Below are 27,593 nucleotides of genomic sequence, written 5' to 3' on the forward strand. Positions count from 1 at the left end.
TTCTGTATGTGCTTGTTCCGTGCTATGGTGCCTCATACTGAAATGAAACTGAAAAACTCAAAATGAAATAAAAATAAACCAATATAAAAGTAAATATATATGTATATATTACTTAAGTCATGACATACTTATATTATTTTTTTTAAATTGTTGATCGCAAAAAGATTCTGTAAATTGAAAATATATTAAAAGTTAAATTCAAAGTTTGAAATAAAGTTTTCAAAAATTATACTTAAAAAAACTGTTTAGAAAAACAAAGCACTGATGTATTTTAAAAATAGTTTACCTTCTTTAAAGTGAAGAGGGTGTTCAAGAGCCTAAAATAAACGTCTGTTGAAGTAATGATTAAGCAAAAATCAAGACCTGGCCATAGAAACTGAAACCTGAAACATCAGATGATAAACAACAGATGTTCTATATACATATGATGAGCTGTCTGCCTTACCATATTTGGTATGTATACATACATATATTTAACTTTCATTGTGTCATCAAAATCTGATCAGTATAAAGGCAACTTAAGGACACGGCCATCTGTGCCACTGAAGACCTGAGTTCCTGCCTGTGGTAACAGTATGCTCTCTTAAGATTGAGACATTTGAATGTGTTCTTCATTTAAGAAATAAGTTGGAGGAATAGAAACAATTGTTGCATGAATTTTGTTTTTACACCTACTCTAACAACAAAAACTGTTTTGAACAGGATTGGTGAATACTATTGAGAAAGAGGGGGTCAGGTAAGGATGACTATTAAATGATTAATTTGTCTTTAAGCATTTAATACATATGCAAAATGTTTCTGATTCAGAATCAGTTTTTCATCCAAACATTTTGACAAAACTCAACATGTTCAATCGATTCTCTGTAACAAAGAAGTCTGAATAAGACTTAAGTTGGAACTTAAGTTGGAAGTAAAGTTGTAAAGTTGAAGCCCACCTTGTAACCATAAACATACATGGTTTCAACGTGGATTTGTTTATGTATTTAAAGTTCAAGTGATGTAAATTACATGGAATTAAAATATTAGTCTAAGATTGCAGTTCCTTTGTAATTATCTAACAGACATAAGCCGCCACCATGAGTACAGACGCGGAGATGGCCACGTATGGCAAAGCTGCCATTTACCTACGTAAGCCAGAGAGGGAGAGAATTGAGGCTCAAAGCGCACCATTTGATGCCAAGAGTGCCTGCTACGTGGCCGATGTCAAGGAGCTGTACTTGAAGGGAACAATCATCAAGAAAGATGGTGACAAAGTCACCGTCAAAATCCTGGACACTCAGGAGGTAGGTATCATAAAGTCAGAGCCAACTGGGAATTCAATATGATCAGTTCTCATTGTGACAAATTTCATGTTTCAGGAGAAGGTAGTCAAAGAAGCTGACGTCACTCCAATGAATCCTCCCAAGTATGACAAGATTGAGGACATGGCCATGATGACCCATCTCAATGAAGCTGCTGTGCTGTATAACCTCAAAGAGCGTTATGCAGCATGGATGATCTACGTAAGACAATCTAAGGAGAACGAGAACTATTGAAAATTACTTTATTTTTAGGAAACATAATGTTAACTGTTGAATCTCTATGATAACTTTCAGACCTACTCTGGATTGTTCTGTGCCACCGTGAACCCCTACAAGTGGCTTCCAGTGTACGATGCTGAATGTGTAGCTGCCTATAGAGGCAAGAAGCGCATGGAGGCTCCACCCCACATCTTTTCTGTCTCTGACAACGCTTATCAGTTCATGTCAACTGGTGAGTCATTATCATAACAATGTAGAATATATCATTATATGAGGTTTCTGTTGCAGTAAAACATAGTTCATTCTTTTGTTTCTTATTTAACAGATAGGGAGAACCAGTCTGTCTTGATCACGTAAGTTTGAATCATTTATAATTGTTGACTTTGTTTGTCAAATATCTTGATCAAATTCTTATGAATCTGTGTGTATGCCTAGTGGAGAATCTGGTGCTGGAAAGACTGTGAACACCAAGCGTGTCATCCAGTACTTTGCAACAATCTCAGTTGGTGGAGCGAAGAGGGATGCATCAAAGGTATGTTCCTGATGATTACAATTCAGGGTTCTTTACCAATGGAACATTTTCCAAAGCCATTTTCTGATATCGCTTCTATTACTGGATTATAGGGGTCACTGGAGGATCAGATTATTGCAGCCAATCCCCTGCTGGAGGCCTACGGTAATGCCAAAACTGTGAGGAATGACAACTCTTCTCGTTTTGTAAGTATGAAACAATTTCTATACATGTGAGAAGCTTTGTTATTGATTGTTCATACAGAGGAACATTAAGAATCCCTTTGTTCCTAACAGGGTAAATTCATCAGAATCCATTTCGGCACAACTGGCAAACTGGCTAGTGCTGATATTGAGACATGTAAGTAATAATACTCCTTGTACATACAAATGACTGAAATTGAAAATTGGCCGAGCTGTGACTTATAAACAATATTTGTAGATCTGCTGGAGAAGTCTAGAGTGACATTCCAGCTTCCTGATGAAAGAGGCTACCACATCTTCTACCAGATGATGACCGCCCACAAACCTGAGCTGCTTGGTAAACAGATTGAGATGTTGCAACATTTCACCTACTGTTTTCATATGAAACTAAAGTATTGACATTTTCAACCTTTTTTGATCACCAGATTTGGCACTCATCACAACCAACCCCTACGACTTCCCCATGTGCAGCATGGGTCAGATCACTGTGGCCAGCATTGATGACAAAGTTGAGCTGGAAGCCACTGATGTGAGTGAACTTCACTTCAAACTATTGAAATATATTTTGTGCAATACATCCAAAACTGCTCTTTTAAGTGCATTTTCTAAAGTGATTATGTTTTGTGTGGACACATCTTTTGAATTCAGAATGCTATTGATATCCTGGGCTTCACAAATGAAGAGAAGATGAGCATCTACAAGATGACTGGTGCTGTGCTCCACCATGGTAACATGAAGTTCAAGCAGAAACAGCGTGAGGAGCAGGCTGAGCCTGATGGCACAGAGGGTGAGTAGCTTGGGAAAAACTGTATTAAGATAAAATAGAGTTCTTAATCACACTGGTTTCTGTTCATATCATGATGGAAATTACTGAATTATTTTCAGAGGCTGACAAGGTTGCTTACTTGCTGGGTCTGAACTCCGCTGACATGCTGAAAGCTCTGTGCTATCCCAGAGTGAAGGTCGGAAATGAGTATGTCACCAAGGGTCAGACTGTACCTCAGGTAAACTGAATTATCAATATCAAATATCCTACTATTTGAAAACACATAAGTTATATAAGTTCTACTAAAATAATGTATCACAGGGTTCACTTGATACAATAAAAGCCATGTAAGTGTTGAATGTTACTACTTAAAGGTGTATCTATTGATTCAGCATTCTATTGAATGCTGAATATAGGGGGGGGGGTGGTCCTGTATCGATGTGAGGGTCCCTACAGAGGATGTCATTTGTGTACAAATTCTGAAGCCCTCTGAGGCAAATTTGTGATTGTAGGCTATAAAGAATGAATTGAATTGAATTGTATCTTAGATGAATTTATTTCATTTTTGTGTCATTAAAATGCCTATAAAAACACCAATAATCTATTATTTTACAAAACGGTTAACTTGTCAAATCACATCGTTATTTTCATTCAGGTGGGTAACTCAGTGCCTGCTCTGGCCAAGTCTATCTATGAGAGGATGTTCTTGTGGATGGTCATCCGTATCAACCAGATGTTGGACACTAAACAGCCAAGGCAGTTCTACATTGGTGTCCTGGATATCGCTGGGTTTGAAATCTTTGACGTAAGCTTATATTCCAATAATTCAGTAGCCAATACTTTTAATGACATAATCATTCTTATTAACAGAAAGAGGTCATGATGATTATATGTGTCCTTGCAGTTCAATACATTGGAGCAGCTGTGCATCAACTTCACCAATGAAAAACTGCAACAGTTCTTCAACCACACCATGTTTGTCCTGGAGCAAGAGGAGTACAAGAAGGAGGGTATTATCTGGGAGTTCATTGACTTTGGTATGGACTTGGCTGCCTGCATCGAGCTGATTGAAAAGGTAATCATTTCATTTTGTGATTCTATATAATTTCAGTAAGGAACACTCTCGTCATAGATTTTAACCATTTATTGCAACAAATGGAAATACAGTTAAACTTGGCATTAATGGCTCCGCTCTTTGAATGCTCCCCGGATTAGCCAGCAGCTACTAAGCCAAAACGGGGAGCAACGAGCAACAACCCCTAAGGGTTTACAGGAATGAGCCAGAAGTACATTTTTTAAATACATTTCAACCATTTGCCATGAAAGATGAGCTCTGAACTAAAAAAGAGTGGAGGCTGGGGTGGAGGAGGCAAAGCTTTGCCAGCAGTACGGTCTGTAACAGCGTAGGTGTAGAATGAATCAGTGAGGAGGGAGTCATATTTAAATAAACCTCCTTGAAGTGAGAGTGGGTTGTGATTGGTGTGTGGCCGATAGGAAGCTATGATTCAATTGGCTGGTTACAGCTGGGGGCGTATGACTTCCGTGTCCTGCATGAACTAACGCTATGCTTCATTTTCCTTAATTTGACTTAATGCATCACTTAATGACATATTTCTTCCCACTATTTTTAAAGCCAATGGGCATATTCTCCATCCTAGAAGAGGAGTGCATGTTCCCCAAGGCAACAGACACATCCTTCAAGAACAAGCTGTATGACCAGCATCTTGGCAAAAACAAAGCATTTGAGAAACCAAGGCCGACCAAAGGCAAGGCTGAGGCCCACTTCTCCCTGGTGCACTATGCTGGTACCGTGGACTACAACATCGGTGGCTGGCTGGACAAGAACAAGGATCCACTGAATGAGTCTGTCATTCAGCTGTACCAGAAATCCTCTGTGAAACTGCTGCCTGTTCTGTATCCACCTGTCGTTGAGGGTATGATAGTAGCTACAGTAAACTAAAACACATTTTAATGTTATAGATACTGTATATTTTGAACCTTAGCATGTGTTCAAGTACATTTTATGTCGTTCTAAAAAAGCATGTCTACTTAAAATGATCAACAGAGGTTGGTGGCAGCAAGAAGGGAGGCAAGAAGAAGGGTGGTTCTATGCAGACTGTGTCTTCACAGTTTAGGGTAAGGTTTGACATCGCCAACGTATCTTATGTATCTTAGCTTATATTCAAAATCACAATTGTAACATGCCATGATAAATCATCACTTTGGATCTACAGGAGAACTTGGGCAAGCTGATGACTAACTTGAGGAGTACCCATCCTCACTTTGTGCGCTGCCTGATTCCCAATGAGTCAAAGACTCCAGGTACATAGAGAACATAATCTCAAAAGTCTTTGAGGAGTGGTTTGCTTTTTTTGGTATGGTTCACATAATTTTAAAGACTAAATGTCTTTTTTACAGGTTTGATGGAGAACTTCCTGGTCATCCACCAGCTCAGGTGTAACGGTGTGCTGGAGGGTATCAGAATCTGCAGGAAAGGTTTCCCCAGCAGAATTCTCTATGCTGACTTCAAGCAGAGGTATCAATGGATATTTTCAAAGAATGTTAAATGTGGACTATTGAAATAAAAAGGTCACAAAATGACCATTAACTCTCTTCTAAAAGGTACAAGGTGCTGAATGCCAGTGTCATCCCTGATGGCCAGTTCATTGACAACAAGAAGGCTTCAGAGAAGCTGCTTGGGTCAATTGATGTCCCACAAGACGAGTACAAATTTGGACACACTAAGGTAAGCACTTTCCTTTCCTTATTTAACCGAAGAATAATTACCAAGGAGGTTAAGTTCTTTAGTCCAGTATGTAGTATGATTGTTGTTTGCATCTTTTTGACTGTCTGTCTACGGCTAATCTTGCATTCTGCTGGACCCATCAGCCTAATGGGTTTTAATGCTAATTTACTGTATGCTCAAGGACCTGTCATGGTTTCAGTGGTTACTCCTCACTACTGTTAACCTGCCGGTAGTGGCCACAAGTGATCAACAATTGCTTCAGTTTGGACTCTTCAATCAAACATTACAGCAACAATCATATATGAACAGGGCTAGAGACTAAAGGCGTCCTGTTGTCCTGGGAACAATAATGTGTTCAATGCAGTAAACCGCAGTCATCTTCGCAAATGAAAAACTCAATTGAGCGTGGACTCAGGCAGAGCGTGTCTTCTCATGTCAGCAGGAGGACATTTCGTTAATTGTTCGCTGTTAGCAGATGACAGCAGCTAAAACATTTTTAGCCGCGATTCTGGGACAGCTGCATCGATAAAAATGACAGCATATGAACGTGTGAGTGAAAAATGCTTCCGACACAGGTTGGGTCTAGAAAGGAAGCAATTGTTGTATTTATTCAATCAACCATTACAGAAGTGATCATTGCAGACAGACCATGCTGAGTTTTAGATGATGTGAAGTATTCACTTCCTCAGTTCATCCTACCTTTAATTTATTTTTTGTTTGTTCAGGTGTTCTTCAAGGCCGGTCTGCTGGGTCTGCTTGAGGAGATGAGAGATGAAAAACTGTCATCACTGGTCACCATGACTCAAGCTTTGTGCCGTGGTTACGTCATGAGAAAGGAGTTTGTGAAGATGACTGAGAGGAGGCATGTTGAAAATAACTCATTCTGAATGATGTTATGAAAAATCACAAACAACATTGTCCATAACAGCTACTTCTTGTCTGCAGGGAAGCCATCTATTCCATCCAGTACAATATCCGCTCATTCATGAATGTGAAACACTGGCCATGGATGAAGGTGTACTACAAGATCAAGCCCATGCTGAAGAGTGCGGAAACTGAGAAGGAGTTGGCAAGCATGAAGGAGAACTATGATAAGATGAAAACTGACTTGGCTACTGCCCTGGCCAAGAAAAAGGAGCTGGAGGAGAAGATGGTTACCATTCTGCAGGAGAAAAATGATCTACAGCTGCAAATAGCATCTGTGAGTACACATCAACAGACAGTTGTGCTTTTTCATGTTGTTCATTGTTGGTGTGCTGACATCTATTTGCATTAAATGGATTAGGAAGGAGAGAATCTGTCAGATGCTGAGGAGAGATGTGAAGGTCTTATCAAGAGCAAGATTCAGATGGAGGCCAAACTCAAAGAGATAGGTGAGAGACTGGAGGATGAAGAGGAAATCAATGCTGAGCTCACTGCCAAAAAGAGAAAGCTGGAGGATGAATGCTCTGAGCTCAAGAAGGATATTGATGACCTGGAGCTTACCTTGGCCAAAGTGGAGAAGGAGAAACATGCCACTGAGAACAAGGTTTGTAAATAATAATCTGACCATCATATCAAGTAAAATGATGATTAGCGCTTATTGAGGAGATGTTTCTTGCACACTTAGGTCAAGAACCTGACCGAGGAGATGGCCTCTCAGGATGAGAGCATTGCTAAGTTGACCAAGGAAAAGAAAGCCCTTCAGGAGTCTCATCAGCAGACTCTTGATGACCTGCAGGCTGAGGAAGACAAAGTCAACACCCTGACCAAGGCCAAGACCAAGCTTGAGCAGCAAGTGGATGATGTAAGTTTACAAATACTCTTGGATTGAAGAAGTAAGATTGTTCTTAAAAATGATGATTCAAAATGTGAACAAATATTATTTGTTCAGCTTGAGGGTTCTCTGGAGCAAGAGAAAAAGCTGCGTATGGACCTTGAGAGAGCCAAGAGGAAGCTCGAGGGTGATCTGAAACTGGCCCAGGAATCCATTATGGATCTTGAGAATGACAAGCAGCAGTCTGATGAGAAAATTAAAAAGTACATTTTTTTGAATTTGCACAACAGCCATTCTTTTGAAAATGAATGTCAACTGCATGAACTATATGTATTGTATCGATAATTCTCACAGGAAGGACTTTGAAACCAGTCAGCTCCTTAGCAAGATTGAAGATGAGCAGTCAATGGGTGCTCAGCTTCAGAAGAAGATCAAGGAGCTTCAGGTGACATATTTTGTTACAGAAAACATTACTGCACCCATTTCCTAATGTGTGCATAAAAAGTGAAAGTTCACTGAAAGAAATTACACCTACATTCAACAGGCCCGCATTGAGGAACTGGAGGAAGAGATTGAGGCTGAGCGTGCTGCTCGTGCCAAGGTGGAGAAGCAGAGAGCTGACCTCTCCAGGGAACTTGAGGAGATCAGTGAGAGGCTGGAGGAGGCTGGTGGTGCCACCTCTGCTCAGATTGAGATGAACAAGAAGCGTGAGGCTGAGTTCCAGAAGCTCCGCCGAGACCTTGAGGAGTCCACTCTGCAGCATGAATCCACTGCTGCTGCTCTTCGTAAGAAGCAGGCTGACAGTGTTGCTGAGCTGGGAGAGCAGATTGACAACCTCCAGCGTGTTAAGCAGAAGCTTGAGAAGGAAAAGAGTGAATACAAGATGGAGATCGATGACCTCTCCAGCAACATGGAGAATGTTGCTAAAGCAAAGGTACACGATGCATTACATGCTACTTTACTACCCAAATTAATGTCGATAATATAGCATGTAATATTATGAATGAAATCTGATCAATGATCTCATCTCTCTTTTACTCATTAGGGAAATCTTGAAAAGATGTGCCGTACTCTTGAGGACCAATATAGTGAACTGAAGACTAAGAATGATGAAAATGTTCGTCAGATCAATGACACAAGCGCACAGAAAGCACGTCTCCTGACAGAAAATGGTATCTACAAGTTATCATTGAATGATCTGTTGTGCATGTTATTGAGAAACGTAAGATGAACTGATGTATCATGACATCTTTCACACAAGGTGAGTTCAGCCGTCAAATTGAAGAGAAAGAAGCCCTTGTCTCCCAGCTGACCAGAGGTAAACAGGCCTTCACACAGCAAATTGAGGAGCTGAAGAGACAGATTGAAGAGGAGGTTAAGGTAAGAAACCATCAAACAAGTGTACATTGGTATTATTCGATTTGGAATTTAGAAATTTGGTAAATTCATGAATCATTTTTATAAACAGGCCAAGAATGCTCTTGCCCATGGACTGCAATCAGCTCGCCATGACTGTGATCTGCTGAGGGAGCAGTTTGAGGAGGAGCAGGAGGCCAAGGCTGAGCTGCAGCGTGGAATGTCCAAGGCCAACAGTGAGGTGGCTCAGTGGAGATCCAAGTATGAGACTGACGCTATTCAGCGCACTGAGGAGCTTGAGGAATCCAAGTGAGTAACATTCAAACAATTAAATGGTCAAATGCAGCTCTGCATTCATATGTTCATCTAGATCATAAAAACATGTTAACATAATGGCCCGAATGTAAGAACTTGCTTAATAACTTGACCCCCGCACCTTACCTAACACCTGTTCTTTGAAAAATGCTCACCAAAAAGCAACACTCTCTGTATGAGCATAACACCAGCGTTACAGCGATAGGCTCCATTGAAAAAGAAGATCCGCCTTTGTGAAGACATGAACATCTAATCCTCGAATATAATACGAGCTCCAACTTTGTAAATTAAGTTTCCCGAAAAAATAGTTGTCTCAGGATTGGGGCGATACAGTGTTTGTTAATGTAAAATTATTCAGCTAAGAACTCACGGTGCACATTCTTTATACTAAGGCTCCAAGTCCATTCAACATTTTTTTTCAAACAGGAAAAAGCTGGCCCAGCGCCTTCAGGAGGCTGAGGAGCAGATTGAGGCAGTGAATTCCAAGTGTGCTTCTCTTGAGAAAACCAAACAGAGGCTCCAGAGTGAGGTGGAGGACCTCATGATTGATGTGGAGAGAGCCAACAGTCTGGCAGCCAACCTTGACAAAAAGCAGAGGAACTTTGACAAGGTAGCATTGTTTACTTTGTGTGGCCAAGCCATACAAACAATGACACATTATATATATATATATATATATATATATATATATATATATATATATATATATATATATATATATATATATATATATATATATATATATATATATATATATATATATATATATATATATTGTCTCTATAGTGCTACATAACCAACTGAAGTGTAGTAATTGTGCTATTCAGGTGTTGGCAGAGTGGAAACAGAAGTATGAGGAGGGTCAGGCAGAGCTTGAGGGAGCACAGAAGGAGGCTCGTTCTCTCAGCACTGAGCTGTTCAAGATGAAGAACTCTTATGAGGAAGCTCTGGATCACCTGGAAACCATGAAGCGTGAAAACAAGAACCTGCAACGTGAGTTCTAACACAACTAAGTTCTAACTCGTATTCAACACATGTGCATGTGTTAGAATACAGGATTTATATTTTACACTTCAAGGTTTAACAATATTAAACAAATCAATCTGCAGAGGAGATCTCAGATCTGACTGAACAGATTGGTGAGACTGGCAAGAGCATCCATGAGCTGGAGAAGTCCAAGAAGCAGGTGGAGACAGAGAAGTCTGAGATCCAGACAGCTCTCGAAGAGGCTGAGGTACAGATTTTTTTTCCTGGAGAGATCTTCTGAAAAAAATTGCAAATAGTAAAAAATAGTATTAATGGATTGAAGGCAGAGATGAATATTTCATTCATTGATATCGTCAGGGAACTCTAGAACACGAAGAGTCTAAGATCCTGCGTGTCCAGCTGGAGCTCAATCAGATCAAGGGTGAGGTGGACAGGAAGTTGGCAGAGAAAGATGAGGAGATGGAGCAGATCAAGAGGAACAGCCAGAGAGTGATTGACTCAATGCAGAGCACTCTGGACGCTGAGGTCAGGAGCAGGAACGATGCCCTGAGGATCAAAAAGAAGATGGAGGGGGACCTGAATGAGATGGAGGTTCAGTTGAGCCACGCCAATCGCCAGGCTGCTGAGTCCCAGAAGCAGCTGAGGAATGTGCAGGCACAGCTTAAGGTATTGTAAGACACAGAGTTGTTCCACAGTCTATGGTCAGTACAGAGACATTTTGGCATTCGTTGGGAATATTTTCCTGATATTTTTTTCACTAGGATGCACATCTGCACCTTGATGATGCTGTTAGAGCCCAGGAAGACTTCAAGGAACAAGCTGCCATGGTGGATCGCAGGAATGGTCTCATGGTAGCTGAAATTGAGGAACTTAGAGCTGCTCTGGAGCAGACAGAGAGAAGCCGCAAAATCGCAGAGCAGGAGCTGGTGGACGCCAGTGAGCGTGTTGGACTTCTGCACTCTCAGGTGAACAAACTCCTTTCATTTCTTCAATAAATCAAATGTCTAATGAGATTTACAATAACCTAAAATCATGCACTTAAGTGACAAAATAATTTTATCTTTTAGAACACAAGCCTCATGAACACCAAGAAGAAGCTTGAGTCTGACCTGGTGCAGGTCCAGGGTGAAGTGGATGACACTGTTCAGGAAGCAAGGAATGCAGAGGAGAAGGCCAAGAAGGCCATCACTGATGTAGGTTTAAACTTCTTACTTTAACTCCAATGTGTTTTTTAAAGATATTACTAAATAACATGTTATGCTGTCTCCTCTAGGCTGCTATGATGGCTGAAGAGCTGAAGAAGGAGCAGGACACTAGTGCTCACCTGGAGAGGATGAAGAAGAACCTGGAGGTCGCTGTCAAGGACCTGCAGCACCGCCTGGATGAGGCTGAGAACCTGGCCTTGAAGGGTGGCAAGAAGCAGCTCCAGAAACTTGAGTCTAGGGTAAGAAAATCATGTTAAAATTAGCAAAGCTGAAGCAAGACATTAAAACAATATGGAAACTTACTTATTTTCTTATTGTGTTTTGAAGGTGCGTGAGCTGGAGTCAGAGGTTGAGGCTGAGCAGAGACGTGGAGCAGATGCTGTTAAGGGTGTCCGCAAATATGAGAGGAGAGTAAAGGAGCTCACCTATCAGGTACAGTCACTTTGATAGTTAAAATGTACAAGACAAAATTATCCAATATACTTACCATTAAAATCTTGTTAACTTGCACATCTACATTGTTTATTACAGACTGAAGAGGACAAGAAAAATGGCTCCAGGCTGCAGGATCTGGTTGACAAGTTGCAACTCAAGGTGAAGGCCTACAAGAGGCAGGCTGAGGAAGCGGTAAGGCCAACATATTACTTTGCAATACTGACAATTTCTTAAAGAAAAAATAAAGTACATAAAAGTAAAAATACAGGAAAAGCATTCATTTTCATATTCATTATCAGTCTTTCCTATAATATCATCTACCAAATGTAAGTCATCTGATACTAAAAAAAGTGCTGAAGAGGTTGGAGAATCAATTTTGTGTGGTCGCATTATTTGTTGTTACAATTACATATAATTTAGAATAACTCAAACTGATACTCAAAAGCAATAATAAGCAAAACTGACATCGTATTAAGCAAATACATATTATACACTGTAACATTATACTTAATTATGTTGAAGAGAATGATCGGAAAAAAACAATCGGCTATCAAGCACCGTAGCTAGATAATTATGAACACATTTTTTGATTTTGGCAATGTAAACAGTTATGTCATATTCATATTGTACACAATCATGAAAAATGTTTCCGTCATACATTAAAATTTAAAAAGTGTTCCATACCTTTAAACTATGTCTGTGATATTCCAGGAGGAGCAGGCCAATACTCATCTGTCCAAGTGCAGGAAGGTCCAGCATGAGCTGGAGGAGGCTGAGGAGCGTGCTGACATTGCAGAGTCCCAGGTCAACAAGCTGAGAGCAAAGAGCCGTGACTCTGGCAAGGTAACACTACAATTCTGTTCAATCAAATCAAATTTAATTTAATGTGACAGAAAGTTACTGTGAGTTAAGTTTGATTTAAATCAACCTAATCAAACCCTTGTCTTTGTGTGTTTTTAGGGAAAAGAAGTAGCAGAGTAAAGCACACTGCCTGATGAGCGGTTTCTTATCATATAATATGATGTGAAATATGCTATCAAAAATAAATGTTTTCCCTTTCACTCTGAAATTTGCTGTCTGCCTGTTTTGTCCATGGTATTGTTTCTCCCAAGAGATAACTGATAGACTGGAAAATTGGCTATGCAGAAATCCCATTTGTAATAAGTAGAAATATACTACCCGGCTGACTAGGCTTTATCAACAAAAGTACACAAAATTGGTTGTAATGGTTGGCCACAGAATTAAGTATATTGATTCTCATTGTCATTTATGCATTAACTCTCTGGTACTGTAACAAATGCTGAAGTCTTCCTTCAAGTGGCATATTTTACCCTTTATAATGTCAATGTTCAAACCAAGTCGAGAGGGTGCTTCTGCATGCCCTGATGCCATTTTGACTTGAGAGAAAAGCACTAGATGGATACATGGCTTGATCTCAGTTCTCACGCGGTATTTTTTGCCGTGAATGCCAGAGGGAAAAGTTGTATAGGAATACAAGTCTGTACTTCTAGTAAACAGCTATGCTTCTGTGCTGATTTTAGAACGGTACTGTAGGTTGACGTCTTGGTTTTTAACTTTCCCATCCAACTGAATGCTTAGAGAGATACTGCACACTTAAACGTGATTTTCTAAATGTAGAAAAATCTGTAGTTCATTAGTTGAAAATGGCTCATCACGCCATCTACTGTTTTAAACTAGCCCTGAACCTTGCAGGCCAATGATGACATACAACCCTGCGGGACTTATTTATGCCATGAAATATATCTAAAAAATAGAATGTTCAAGCCCACTGAGCAACTCCTGCCTCACACATCCATACACTCCCCCACTTCTTAGGCTACATCCACACTACTACGTTTCCATTTTAAAACATAACTTTGGCTATGTTTACACTGAGCATCCACACTATTCTGCAGTTTTAGAGGTAATTTATAATTCTACTTCTGCCGAGAAGCGGAGGAAGCAAGTTGTTATTGCAGTGATTAGCGAGCGGTGTGTCCAGTGGCGTTATCAGCCCTACAGAGAGGGAGTCTGAAGTCATGGTTTGAGGCTTTGAGGAAGGCAAAGGACACAAAACAGGGGACTTTCCTTTTTTTTGTTAATGCTTATTTTGTCCTGCAAGTCCACAAAAAACTAAACGTACAAAAGCATAAATGCTTTCCTGTACGACAGAGACTTCAGCCACCCGGCGGAGCTACGAGTGTGAGAACAGACAACAAAACCTAGGAAACAAGCAAGAAATCCTCAAATATTAGATATTTTCTCGTCCAAATGTATGACTTTTACTTTGAAATATCTCTTAATTGGTGCAGTAAAAATATCAGATTTTCTCTATGGGAGGAGTCAGAGATGTCTTGAACACATATACATCAGTCATTGAGTGGAATTATGGAGAACACTCTTTTTATAGCACCTTAAATATTCAGAAATTAGCTTTTTGAAAGTTCAAAAGTAGGACTTTTAATTTGGAAAATCTCTTAATTGGGACAGTAAAAATATTAGATTATCTGTATAAGTGTAGTCAGAAATGTCCTGAACACATATGCATTAGTCATTGTCTGGAATAAAGAAGAAAACTCTTTTTATAGCACCTCAAATATTCAGTTATTAGATCATTCTTGGAACAAATGTAGGACATTTAATTTAGAAAAGCTCTTAATTACTACTGTAAAATTGTTTAATTTTCTGTATATGTGTAGTCAGAGATTTCCTTTAGTCATTGTGTGGAATTATTGAGAAAAATATTTCTATATCACCTCAAATATTCAGAAATTAGCTTTTTGAATGTTTAAATATAGGACTTTTACTTTTAAAGATCTTTTAATTTGTACAGTAAAACGTTTGATTTTCACTATGGGAGGAGTCAACGATGTCCTGAATACATATACATCAGTCATTGTCTGGAATTATTGAGAAAATACTTTTTTACAACACTTCAAATATTCTGAAATTACACGTTTCTCTGTACTGTATGACTTTTACTTTAGAAAATCTCTTAATTTGTACAGTAAAAAAGTTAGATTTTTTAGAATTGGTGGAGTCAAAGATGTCCTGAACACATATGCATCAGTCATTGTGTGGAATTATTGAGAAGAATATTTTTATAGCACCTGAAACATTTCAGAAATTAGCTTTTTGAAGGTACAATTTCATTTCACAATTCTTCATAACATATCTTAATTGGTGATGTTTGATTTTTGTTTGGATGTGGTCATACATGTCCTGAACACATACATATCAGTCACAGGGACGTGCGGTGAGGTTCGTGTCTGGTGAGGCACTGACTCTACATAAATCAGATTTACAAACATATAAACCCAATAGAGAAGCTTAAATCACCATTCAATTGGCAGCTTGCACATTGACTACTGGTTGTTTTTCATATTTCATATTTCATATCAGCATTCTTTACACATAGGTACGGTACATATTTGATTCCACTGGGAGCGTGTGCGCCGCGACCTGCCCCACCGACTTGCCCCACCGGGAGCGTTTCAGAAGCGGAGCGCACGTGAGATCCCGCGATAATCTGCGTAACAACCATGGATGTATAAAGAGAACAACAAACACATAAGAGGTTACTTTACCTGTCTGACGTTGAACTGCTGTTGATTTGGTCATATTTCCCTGTTTTTTGAGACATTTTTAAGCTGAGATATTGAACCTGTGGTCAAAGCAAAATATAAGAAGAAGAAGAGAAGTGTAGAAGAAGAGCAACGACAGAACAAGCATGAACCCGACCCGTGGGCTCTCGCACGCCCCCTTCAGTGAGACAGAGGTACTGTTTGCCTCTCTGTGTTTTTTCACTGCGGTTTAATGTCAGATCAGCAAAACTAAATATGTTCTACACAGACGTGAAATACATTACATATTATATGGAAAGAAAGGACATATAATAAAAGTGTCTACAAATATTACAGTGGTGAAACAATGAGAAAAAGTCACGCGCTCAACCCAGTTAGTGAGGCACAGCTTGTCGCTGCCTCACCTCCGTGTCTCCTCTGTTTGAACAGGACATGCGCTAATTCAGCGATTTTGATTATAAAAATGCTTGAAATTATTGGAATCATACAGAAATTACATTTATAACACAGATCATTCGAGAAATTTTAATTTTATTTTATCATTATTTGTTTTTTACTTTTCATGATGACAGGGGAGACTCTGCCTCACCTGCCTCCCCTGACCGCATGTCCCTGATTCAGTCAGTCAGATATTTAAATTATCTGTCCAGCAACCCTCAAATGAAAGAATAAAGATACTTCATCCACAATTTAGTTCTATTTTCCCTTTAACTCACGAGATGCAGGTAACATGTTTTATACTTAGTGTGAATATAATTAATTTAATCTTATTTCCACATTATGCAATTTGTATATAGGCTTGACATCTTATTTTGTAAAACTGATGTTGTCTTATGTTAATCTTTCCGCTAACTTTACAAAGTCCTTCGCTCGCTCTTGGGGTACATCCCAAGTCTCTTAATTGCATCCCCGTTTCCCTTACTTGGGTCCTTTCCTTGCGTCTTAGGGTACATCCCAAGTCTCTTAATTGCATCCCCGTTTCCCTCACTTGGGTCCTTTCCCTGCGTCTTAGTCCCTCCCACCAGGGATGCATGGAGGAGACCATGCGAGGAGAGAGGAACGAGGAAATATGTTCAGATACACCCGAGGGTCCCCCATTTGGACGCAGAGTACATCAAAACTTAGAGAGTTTTGTGTTAAAAGTAACTGGCAGAGAACCCACGAAGAACGAATATAGTGATGTTATAGTTCTGCAGAAACCTCAGCGTCCTGGGAACAACATGAACTAGGTCACTTCTACATGAGACAAACACATCTCCCATCAGCCAAGCAAACAAATAACAAAATATCATAAATCATACTCGATATGACTGGGACAGACCGGAGAAAAAGGCTGCTACACTCCGTTAGCAACGTGCTACCTACGAACATGCACGAAGCATGAAAAAGCACGAGCGCCTGACGGAGATTACGGACATAGTTTCCATTTCTCTCCCCGGTAAACCATCGCAGAGATATTCAGCTTCGAACACAAAAAGTCACACAGCTTTCATCGAATATTGTACTTACTTTTGGTCGAATCTCAGCGAAAAAATGGAATATCTCCGTACTTCCAACGCATGTTTGTCCAGCTGCTGGTGCTCCGTGTGAATCCGTTCGATTCGTGTCTCTCCGACACTCCTCGGATTCTTGGGAGGGTTGGAAGCTCAGCAAATCAGATTTCAGAGCTGGACCTTTTTGAGCTTTATTGGCTAATAGTGCTGTCAATCATCTAGCTTTCAATTCCAGGCAATTCTATTGGCTCCTACGGTTCGAAGGAGGTCTCAATGGTGAAAATCGGAGAAGGGGGGGCTGAGATACAGCCCTGAACAGAGAGTCGAAGCAGGATTTGACCTTAAACTAAATAACTAAAAAGGGCATAGAAAGAGCTTAAAACACTCAAAAAAGGTCCAATCTTCGGTCTATTGATTCAATGAACATCATGAGTGATACATAGAAGTGATATAGAGTGTTTTTGAATTTTAAAAATACTTTTTTATTCAAATATTGGAGTATTTGATCAGTTTTCTAATTTGAAATGCTCTATATTTCATAAATGTTTCACTGTATCTATGTATAGCTGTGTATATAGAGCCTATATCAGTTGTTCTAAGAGCCCAGCATATTAAAAGTCTTGGATACCCATACTTTCCAAAAAACAATACCCTAAAAGTGCTGTTTTTCAAGATTGAGCTTTTGAGTTTTCCAAGTTCTGCTGTGTTCCATCCTTATCTTATGTGAACCAGTAACATGTATTCTGATAGTTCCATGATTTTTCTCATCTCAAAAATATATAAAAAAAGTTTTTTTTTTTATTTTTTTATTTTTTTTTATACAATTAATTAGGTATTTCTTATCTTTATTCGAGCTGAGGCCTGCAAATAGGCCTCGTTTTTAATTAAGAGACATGAGACGTCCTTTCCTCTGAAGCGTCACATGAAGCGGAGAGACAGCTGGAGAGACTTTTGATAGTTTGTGTCTGCACACATGATCACTGTACTTAATAATAGTAACTAATAATACTAATAACTAATAAAGACAGTAATCATCACTGTAGAGGTGTTTTCTCTGTAACCTCTTTAATAAACTGTGTCCTGTTTCTACGGCAGAATGCGTTTGTCATATTTATGACTTATCTGTATGTTTTGAAATTGTGATTGTGACGTGATTATTAAATAAACCAGAATATGATTATGGTTTCTCTTAACTGACATAACTCATCAAACCGTCAGGAATGATCAGCCTCACGTGACTGAATGAAATGATGATAAATGATGTAAAAAGTTCTCTCTGACTTTAATTGTATACATAATAAAAGTTATTGAAGGAAATATCAGATCATGAAAAGACAAATCTTTCTAACAAAGGAAGAGAGTTGTTTGTGGTCATTTTGTTGTTCATATAATGAACATATATATATTTAAGCCAGATACGGAATCAGAAAACATATCAAATATAAATCTTGAGTTTAATCTGCGATCCGTCTTCGCTGTTTACATGTTGAAAAAAATCGTATCAGTCCGATCGGCTGCAGCGTCCAATCACATAACTGATGAACAAAGAGGGGGCGTGTCCGCCGTTAAAACACTTCCTGGAAGCCTGTTCTCGTGTGTCCTCGCTCATGGCTCCTCAGAGATCCCGCCTCTCTCCTCGATCCTCGCTCCTCCGAGCCAAATAAGAGCTTTGGGACGGCCGTCAATTTTGCGGCGCAGAACAACTTCCGGTTCAAGCGAGGATCGAGGAGCGAGGAAATGACAAGAGACTTGGGATGTACCCTCTGTCTTACTCTTTTACCTGGTCCAACCTTCCTGAGGACAGGTGTTTGGATCGACTCAGCTGTGAATCAGCTTTCTCCGCTATTAAATCTAAAACCAAATACCATTAATGCTCCAATGAGCACCTACAAATGTGCTTGAGAATGTGACTATTCAACTCAAGCCTAGATTTAAACTACGGGACCATGTCTATCTCTAGGAGAGAAAGAAGTAAGAAATGTAAATGCACAAATAAAGAGAAAGGGCTGCTCAAAGCTCTGTTTGCCTTGTAACTGCCTTATGTTCATTGTGCTATGACTGATTATATTTATGGTAAAAATAGCCATTTGTTTCTCATACATGGTGAATGTTTCTGTATGTTAAAAGCACTTACTTGACAATGTTGTTGAAATTATATGGAAATGCGCGTTGGCTATAGGACGCAGTTTGGGCATTGTGTCACACCTTTGCAAAGAGACAATTTTAGTAAATGGACCTATTAACCGACAACTTTAGTTACTTACTTCACAGAGTCAGATTAAGAATACGAAACATAACTATAATGTATTATTATTATCCTTGATTCATTTCTGGGGGGGGAAATTCACAAGCTACCCAGCAGTTGCCTGCATTAAGTAGTTCAAATTAGCTCCACCTTCACCTCTGCAACATCAAAGAGATAAACACACTAATGTATCAATAATTATGATGCAACAATATAATATACATTATTTCAGAATGGGCGATTTTGCATGAGTACTTTTACCTTAAGGTAATTTGAGTATACTTTGATGCTAAAACTTGTGTACTTTTACTTGAGTACAATTGTGAATACAGGACTTTTTACTTAACAGAGGATTTCTACTCTGTGGTATTTATCTCAGAACTTCCTCCACCACATGACGAGAGTGAGTTCTAAAGTACAGTGCTGCTTTACAAACAAACAAAAATGTTAAACCAACAGATGGAGGCAAAGGCCTAAAGTCAATGCAGGAAATCACTGTGGTCCACCTAGTGGAGAGTCTCTAAAGGCAAAAACATCCTTCAGCCTCAAACTAAAGCACCTAACATGAGGTAATAATGTGTTTAACTGAGTGTTTGTGAGCATGGTGATCCTGAAAAAGAAGGCCATATTAAAATTGCTCACTATGTCAATGAATATTGTGTTATGTTTTGTTTCAATCCACAGTGAGGCGACTTATCCTTGGCGAGATTGTCGGTTGAAACTAGACATTCTATACTTTCCCTTACAGATAAGCCATTAATTAACACTCTTATTAACAGTGAATTACTATATTGACTGAACATTCAGAGCTGCAATATAGAGATTTATTAATGCAGAATGACGGCATGTGAAAACAAGCACAAAAGAGCTGCAGATATGAAAGATAACAGTTACACAAACAACACAGTTATGCACCGAGTGAGTGCAAAACTAAAGTAATCATCAGCGATAAGGAGTGCAAATGTCAGATCTTTAAAGCTCTTCAATATGATGAGATTTGGAGCTGAAAAGAGCGATTAACAACAAACAAAGGTTTCAGTTGGGCAGTCCCTCCGCTGCCCTGATTGCAACAGAAAGGTCTTTCTACCGCTGAGGTGTCAGGAGGGAGAGGGGTCCATGTTTGGCCTTACAGCCAAGCAGGTGGGCAGAACCCTCAGGCTGACACACGAGCACTACAGCCTTCAGTCATATACAAGCAGCTGCGGACATCCAGGAAGTGCAAGAGAGTATTTACAAGATGCAAGTCAGATCAGTAGGCCATGCCACTTTGCTATTGGCTGGCGAACTGAGCGCATCATTAAGCTCCAATGCTCATCTTCTGAACTTGTCTCCTTCCCCAAAGTCAACTGTCCAATCAGATGTTTGGGGGATTTCCTAGTCGTGCGAGTCTCATACACAGAAAGTGATATTTTACACTGCTCCAGAGGAAACTCTGGCATGGAGAACATGAGGACCTCGTTGAAGACAGTGACCAGAGAGTGGGCCACGGTGGAGGTTTTTTGGTACCTCAACTTGTGCTGGTTGCACTGCACACTGATCCTGGCGGACAGGGCTGTACAACACAAAGAAGACGAAATCAGGAACTGTACGTGTAAGACAGCTGTATGGTCATGGCTTGATTTTCAATGACGTTGTTTATTTACCTGCATCTGAGCATATTTCAGTGAGGACCGTTCTGACCTTAAGCAGTCCAACCTCAAGCCTCTGAGAGGTGGGAAGAAACTTTAAAGTCAGGAGCACCTCTCCTACAAGATCCTGTCCGGAAAGTGGGAGGAGAAACACTTGTCGAGAAACACGACAAAAAAATGTGGTTTCTTTGTAGCAGCACCATAAATAACAGCTACTAATGCTACATGAGCACAACACATAGATATGAAATATGGAACTCAACATTAAACACTAATTTCTACAGTAAACGTGTAATTCAGAAGATTTCATACAATCTAGAATTTCTTTGATTGAGTGGTGGTAGTGGGATTTACAGGAAATAGAAGTAAACAGTGTTGACACATAAATAAAGATCTTTTCGATCAAAAATCTACTCCAAGGACCAGGTTGTCTTCCTTCTATTAGCTCTGCAAATGCCCTGTCACTTATTTCATTAATATTCACAATTAGACAAGAATGCTACATCGTCACATGTTCAGTGATTTCTTTCCCTTTAAGCGTTCAATCTTTAAAATAGTAAAAATGTAATTCTTTAATTCACCTCAACTGAAAAATGAGAAAGAAACCCTTCCTATTGGAGAACGTGTGTGTGTGTGTGTGTGTGTGTGTGTGTGTGTGTGTGTGTGTGTGTGTGTGTGTGTGTGTGTGTGCGCACATACATGCTGTCTTACTGTACCTTCTGGGGTGTCTTCAGATCTTCTTGTAGCTCCAGAGGGTAGGAGATGTTGAGCTGCCCTAGAGGAACCCTCACCTCTCCCAACACTGTGTGTCTGGAGAATTTATCAAAGTGCCTCACCTGAGATGCACACAGACACATGGCAGACAGACACGTTTACTTACAGAATCACACACAAAAGCATTCCTTTTTCTCTACTCAGAGCTTATTTCAACTGACTAAACCATTTCCAATGATTTGAGAGAGAGGGTGAGAGATGGGTTAGTTTACTGCAGTACCTCCATCCTGAGGTTGATGTGATGAAGATCCTTGTCCTCTTGCATGATGCAGCTGAACTGGTCTCCAAATAAAGGGTTACAGCTGCCTTTCACAATGCGAGTCCGCCACTCCTGCAGCACCGTCCACAAGACGGGCGCAGTCCCATCGCCCTAAGAGGGTCACCGCAGTAAACCACAACAGCTTTCACACAGTACAGAGACACACTACCTGCTGTAGTTTCTGTGCCAGACAATTCATTTAACGAAGTCACTTGTTGACTGACATGTGGTAACTAATGAAGACAAAATTACCTCCTCGTCCGTACAGTCGTCCACTTCCACTCCCTCTGAACCCGCCCACATGACTCTCAGCTTAACAAAAGGCTGGAGGCTGCACGTCCGGCTGGGCCCCTGAAGCCCCTCCACCTGCAGGACGGTGACCACCAGCTGGGACTGCAGTTGGTCATAATAGATGGAAAAGCGGATCGATCCATCGACCTGGTTATAGGAAAGACACACATGTAACCTAACGCTGCTGTTGATGTTGCTTGGTGCCAGCAGCCAAACGACGGAGAACTAAAGAACTCAGTAACTGTGTGTGTTCTGTGTGGAACCTGTGAAAACAAATGTCTTTCAGCGACAATAAAGACAATCGATGCATCTACCCCCCGACTGCTCCTGTAGCGCCACCATGAGGTCGACCTCTTTGGTTTTGAGTAAAATATCTTGACAACTATTGGGTAGATTGCAGTGCAATTTGCTACAAACATTCATGGTCTCTTAAGAGAGACTTTGGTAATCCCCTTACGTTTCCTCTAGCGCCATCGTACATTTAGACTTTCTGACCAAATACTATTACAACTGATGACATTCCCATCAGCCTCAGGTTTACTTTTTTGTTTGGTACTAACCAGTAAATGTTAGCATGTTGAAGAACTTAATGTTACCTGATAAACACCAGCATCTTTGAATTGTCATTGTGTTCCTAAGTATGACCTCGCAGAGCTCCTAGCGCTTAATCGAAAAAAAAAACACAAGATAGTGTGCCATTCATCAGACGTTATAGTCTGATGAAAGTCCTGTGGCACAGTATACGTCCAAAAACTACGAAACAGGTCTCACACATCTTCTTCCACTTAGGATGGACATAAGCGATTTAACGTATGACACCTTGTATTATAGTAAAAAAAAAACAACAAACAAACATTTGAAACAGAGCCTTGAATAGTTTTTGAAGACAGAAAGTGCCCACGCCTTTCGATGGAGAATAAACAAACTAGCAAAACATTGTCGACTGACTGTCCCGTGACGACAGGGATATTCAGTCACGTACTACCTTTTTAATGTTGGCCTGCTCCCCTGTGGCTCCGTCCGCCTGGCTGGATCCCGATGAGGCAAACGAGGCCGGAGACAGACAGCGACTCAGCCTGTGGACCTCTGTGCTGACATTCTCCATCTGGGGAGCATGCATGACATCCGCGTGTTGCTATTAACTACAGCACCTCCAGCTTTTATTTGACTTGTGACAAGCCTCAACTCTCCTTTGTTTGAACAAGTCCATCTGAATCTTTATTTACATAGACAATGTTGCTGGATAAAAAAAAAAAAAAACAGAAACGCCCAACAACATAATCAATCGACATGCCATTAAACAGTATAGATAAATCCAAAAGTTGAGGAACTTTTAATGTTAAAAGGTCATAAACGCTTCGTCAAAGAGGTGCTCATGGTGTTTTGTTAGGCTGTGGTTTATAGTTGTATTATGGGAAAAGAGCTCCTGTTATTCAGCACAACGTGAGTGCAGCCCTAAACCTCACCCTGAAGGAAGTGTAGTCCTTGTGCCAGCGTTTCATCCAACTCTTTCCCCCCCCATAACTCCAACACCAACCCTGTTCCAATCATAGATTTAACCCTAACCTTTACCAACACGAGTCAGGTGACAGGAAGGAAACAGTAGACTATCCAAATAAAATGTGACAGAGGTATAAAACACAGCTCACATGTACAAGATCAACACTGATTCCTCTCGTTGATATAATAATAGTGCAGCTAAACACATCAATGTCAAGATAGAAATCTATAGTTAAGACTTCCTGCAGTCTGGGCAAGAGGCTAAGTTACCTTTTTTTTTTTGTGTGTTTTTTTTTGCAGCTGTCAAGCCTGAAATATTCTGCATTTCTCTCAGCGCACTCCCATTCATCTTCTCTCTACCAGAGCATGTGAATGGTAGTGTTTTGTCTGTATGTGTTTACATGTCTGTGGACAGATTCTATCAATACACAATGGGCAAAATGCAATTAACAAAACTCAACAGGCGTGTAGCTGAGATCAAAATGGAAGAGTTTGAAGATGGGTGGGGTAGGAGTAAGGGCGCTGGAAGAACAAGATAGGAAGTAGGGAAGGAGTCATGACTTGTAGGATGGCCACAGACCGCAGATGACATTACAGTTATTAAAAAAAATCTGTTTCCATCCACACCTCTCAAATCCATTTTGTCTTACCCTAGTACTAGGAGCTCCTGAACGGTTTCCAACTGTTCTTGACTTTTCGACAGAGTACAGCAAATCACGGTTCACTACGATAAAAATCAGACACAAGAATTCATTTGGAAATTACTTTTCTCGGTCAGACACCAGCAGCATGCATCAGCAGTATGTGCTGTAGCCGTTTGGCACTGTCACCTGATCTACTCACCAGCATCTTGCCGCGGGATCGTAGTGTGCGTCTCTGTGCAGCATCTGATGGCCTGCCATGCCAAGATGCCCAGCGCCAGCAGCAGAAGAGCGACCGAGATGCCCAGGATGCAGTACTTGGCCGTGTCCGAGAACGGCATTCTCAGCTCTCCACCGGTCGACAGCAGCCACTCGAGGGCTGGGTAGTCCATCAGCCTAACCCTGACTCTCCAGCTCCATGTGGCCAAAGCGTATCTCTGCAACACAATGAAGACGCACCACGTGAGGAGGGCACTATAATGTAGATTACAGAACTCTGTGACCACCGAATGGGCCCGTTGGCGGCCATCTTGGAGGTTCAGCCAATGGAGCAGCACCAATATCAACAATAGAGGATTCCTGTTGGATTTCATCACTACAAGTAGCAGAAGTGAATGGCGATTACAGTATTCACACTTGCTAGCTGTCACAGGTCGGCATTACGGCTGCATGTGACAACTTTGCATCCAGCCCTGAAACAGACAGACAGTCACACAAAGTCCTGCAGGACCTGTCAGAACAAATGTGGAATGTTTACGCGATCAACGTAAAATGATGTTGATGAAAACCAAAAACAAGTTTCTCTGACGTGACGACTTGCTGCTTTTCAAACCCGTAAAATGAATATCTTTGGGTTTCAGACTGAACGGCAAATTATTCAAAAATGTAAACTTGGGCTCTGTGAAACTTTCCATATTCTGACTTTTTGTGGACTAATCAATTACCTTAAAAAAAAATCTGTCAATAAATTGTCCATGAAAAATAATTAGTTGCAGGATTTGATTCCTATTCATTTAGGACCCCATGTGAACCTTTCTCAGTTCAGATAAGAGTGGTAGTATCGATAGAAAGAAAAAAAAAACATCTAGAAGATACTCGTTCGGACAAAGACAGCATGGCACACTGTGAAAAAGTCAAAGCGGATCAAGATCACAGCCAAAGTCTTGAACACTATTGGTAAATCATTGAACATATCATGGTAGGAAACGCACAGGTGTAAATAATAAAATGAATGATGAGTGAATTCCATTTAGCTGCTTCAGTTTCAGGCTGCTGCTCATGCTGTGTTTCCATTCAAACTGTGATGGTTTACTGGGACACTTGAAACAAAGCGGAGCTTTCTTTAATGCTGGTATTAAAAACTGTGTACTTTGCACAAATGGAGCCCTGGATTGACTTCATTTTGAGGTCAGCCAGTAAGTAGATCAACTTGTATTGATGTCAATTTAGGGCCTTGGCACTTTAAATGTAAAAAAATAGTTTGACTTTAGTAGTCGGATTATTCTTTGGAGGTAAATAAAACCGGTACAACTGCGGCGTGGTCAGAAAGACATGAGTATCTGCTATCAGAAACGGTTTAGTCAAATAGCACTTGTCCTCACACTGCATGCAAAACAACACCAACGTTGTAGGGAAAAACCTACAAAGTTGAAAGTAGTATTAGTATTCATACAAAGGAGGTTGGCATAACACACAGCAATTCAGCTACAATGAGATCACAACTTGGGAAAAAAAACAACTAAACATTAAGGACACGCAAACACATTTACCTGTAGCAAGTAATGAAAAGTTCATCTTTTCCTTCAGGAATGCAGAGCTCTTCAAAATTCATAAAATGAAAAATATAAAAATAACTCGTGAGCAAGAGAATTCCAAAGCAGTGCCTTATCGCATAACTGTTCCTCCCGGTTCTGGCGCTCTATGCACACTCCCTCTCTCCTCTGGCTCTCCACAGACACAGACACACACACACACACACACACAGACACACACACAGACACACACACACACACACACACACACACGACTTCCTGCACAGCAGTCTGGGCAAACTGGTTTGATTAGATTTGAATGACATTTCAGGGAGCTTGGCAGGCCCTAATCTTCAGCTCTGTTCCTCTTGAAGATCCTTCTGCAGGCCTTACTCGCCAAATGTTGAGGTCAGACATGCACCTGCTGCCAGGTAGCCGCCGTGTTTCTCTACCACACACACACACACACACACACACACACACACACACACACACACACACACACACACACACACACACACACACACACACACAATTTATATACATACTTTTACGTAATAATCTTATCCAATAAGTTCAACTCACTCGAGGTTTGATACATTCCTTATGCTCATTTTCTAAGTTGAGCGTTCATCTTAAAGCGCTCTGCTTTATCGTGCACCTGTACCCAAACCAGCAGTGGCCACAGGCGTTGTAAAATGACAATGATAAGAAACACTCAACTCTCTGACAATTGTACAGCGCAAGTGCCACGAAGGCAGTATCACGAGTTCAAATGACATTTACCTTACGCTTTCATTGTTGTCATTATCTCGCAGACTCGTCACCTATTATTTTGCAGGACTGAGAGAGAGAGAGAGAGAGAGAGAGAGAGAGAGAGAGACGCACAATGGGAAACAGGAACTGTACCTAAAAATGTCCGTTTAACAAATAGAACAAAATGTCACAACCCCCCCCCCCGCTGGAACACCAAGGTATGATGAGTAGCCCAAACTCCAAGAACGAGGAAGGAAAAACATTTTGACTGAACTTCCTTGTTAGACTTAAATCCTTCAAAAGAATGTCCCCGAACACCGACAACAAGATCATCTTATAATCATGCAGTTCAGGACAAAAGCAACAGCAGGAATAAACATGTGACCTCTTTTAATGGAAACTCACCCTTTTAATACTGTTATACAACAATGTGCTAAAAACTCTAAACGGTAAAGATCTCAAAAACAGGTCACACATTTCCATATTAACGTATTCAAGCAGCAGCCTGAACTCCTGTGGTATCTTCACCATACAGCATGGAGATAATATATATATTAGAATTTTGAACTGCAAACTGCAGAAAAGTGCCACGTCGCTTCTGCAAATCCTTACACACAAATGTAAACCAGACATTTTAGTGGCCAATAATTCATTGTACTCACTCAAACGCTTATGACCGGCTCATCTGTTTACACATTTAAAGTAACTTTAAAATGCTCGTCATTGGTGTTCCCTTTTTAGCAGAGGACTCTGTGCCCAATGTTGGACCACAGAGAAGAGAATCTGTAAGACAGAGTAACACCACAGTTTGTTTCATCTCTGAAACGTCTGAGAAAGAGAGAACTTTACGAACATACAGCATGCCCCCCCT

General features: G+C 40.4%; 2 protein-coding genes across 3 annotated transcripts; one reads left to right on the plus strand and one right to left on the minus strand.

Annotated features, from left to right (window-relative positions):
- Positions 1 to 1,076: 1,076 nt before the first annotated feature.
- Positions 1,077 to 12,795, plus strand: LOC137888530 (myosin heavy chain, fast skeletal muscle-like). The gene is made up of 39 exons (XM_068731937.1): positions 1,077 to 1,283; positions 1,359 to 1,502; positions 1,596 to 1,752; positions 1,846 to 1,873; positions 1,956 to 2,052; positions 2,145 to 2,237; positions 2,328 to 2,391; positions 2,473 to 2,571; positions 2,660 to 2,763; positions 2,883 to 3,021; positions 3,120 to 3,238; positions 3,656 to 3,805; positions 3,905 to 4,075; positions 4,634 to 4,934; positions 5,066 to 5,136; positions 5,235 to 5,322; positions 5,419 to 5,536; positions 5,623 to 5,746; positions 6,472 to 6,608; positions 6,692 to 6,947; positions 7,032 to 7,274; positions 7,356 to 7,532; positions 7,620 to 7,765; positions 7,857 to 7,947; positions 8,047 to 8,436; positions 8,548 to 8,674; positions 8,764 to 8,882; positions 8,971 to 9,167; positions 9,600 to 9,783; positions 10,001 to 10,166; positions 10,283 to 10,407; positions 10,518 to 10,826; positions 10,922 to 11,125; positions 11,228 to 11,353; positions 11,434 to 11,604; positions 11,693 to 11,797; positions 11,897 to 11,992; positions 12,512 to 12,659; positions 12,761 to 12,795. Exons 1-39 carry the CDS (start codon positions 1,077 to 1,079, stop codon positions 12,793 to 12,795), a joined length of 5,826 nt encoding a protein of 1,941 aa, XP_068588038.1.
- Positions 12,796 to 19,918: 7,123 nt separating this feature from the next.
- syt19 (synaptotagmin XIX) lies at positions 19,919 to 27,581 on the minus strand. Of its 2 annotated transcripts, XM_068731978.1 has the most exons (10): positions 27,385 to 27,581; positions 26,753 to 26,809; positions 24,418 to 24,652; positions 24,225 to 24,298; positions 23,060 to 23,179; positions 22,036 to 22,221; positions 21,745 to 21,894; positions 21,467 to 21,586; positions 20,766 to 20,877; positions 19,919 to 20,674 (listed from the first exon to the last, which is right to left on the minus strand). In XM_068731978.1, the coding sequence occupies exons 3-10, from the start codon at positions 24,605 to 24,607 to the stop codon at positions 20,367 to 20,369; spliced, it is 1,260 nt and encodes a 419-aa protein (XP_068588079.1). In that variant the 5' UTR covers positions 24,608 to 24,652; positions 26,753 to 26,809; positions 27,385 to 27,581; the 3' UTR covers positions 19,919 to 20,366. The 2 variants fall into 2 exon arrangements, with proteins under 2 accessions (XP_068588079.1, XP_068588077.1); XM_068731976.1 differs by lacking the exons at positions 26,753 to 26,809; positions 27,385 to 27,581 and adding an exon at positions 25,985 to 26,359.
- Between the last annotated feature and the right edge of the window lie 12 nt (positions 27,582 to 27,593).

Source organism: Cebidichthys violaceus, unplaced genomic scaffold (genome assembly GCF_023349555.1).
Source record: "Cebidichthys violaceus isolate CVI_PGR_0920_01 unplaced genomic scaffold, fCebVio1.0.p SCAF_55, whole genome shotgun sequence".
NCBI classification, from domain to species: domain Eukaryota; kingdom Metazoa; phylum Chordata; class Actinopteri; order Perciformes; family Stichaeidae; genus Cebidichthys; species Cebidichthys violaceus.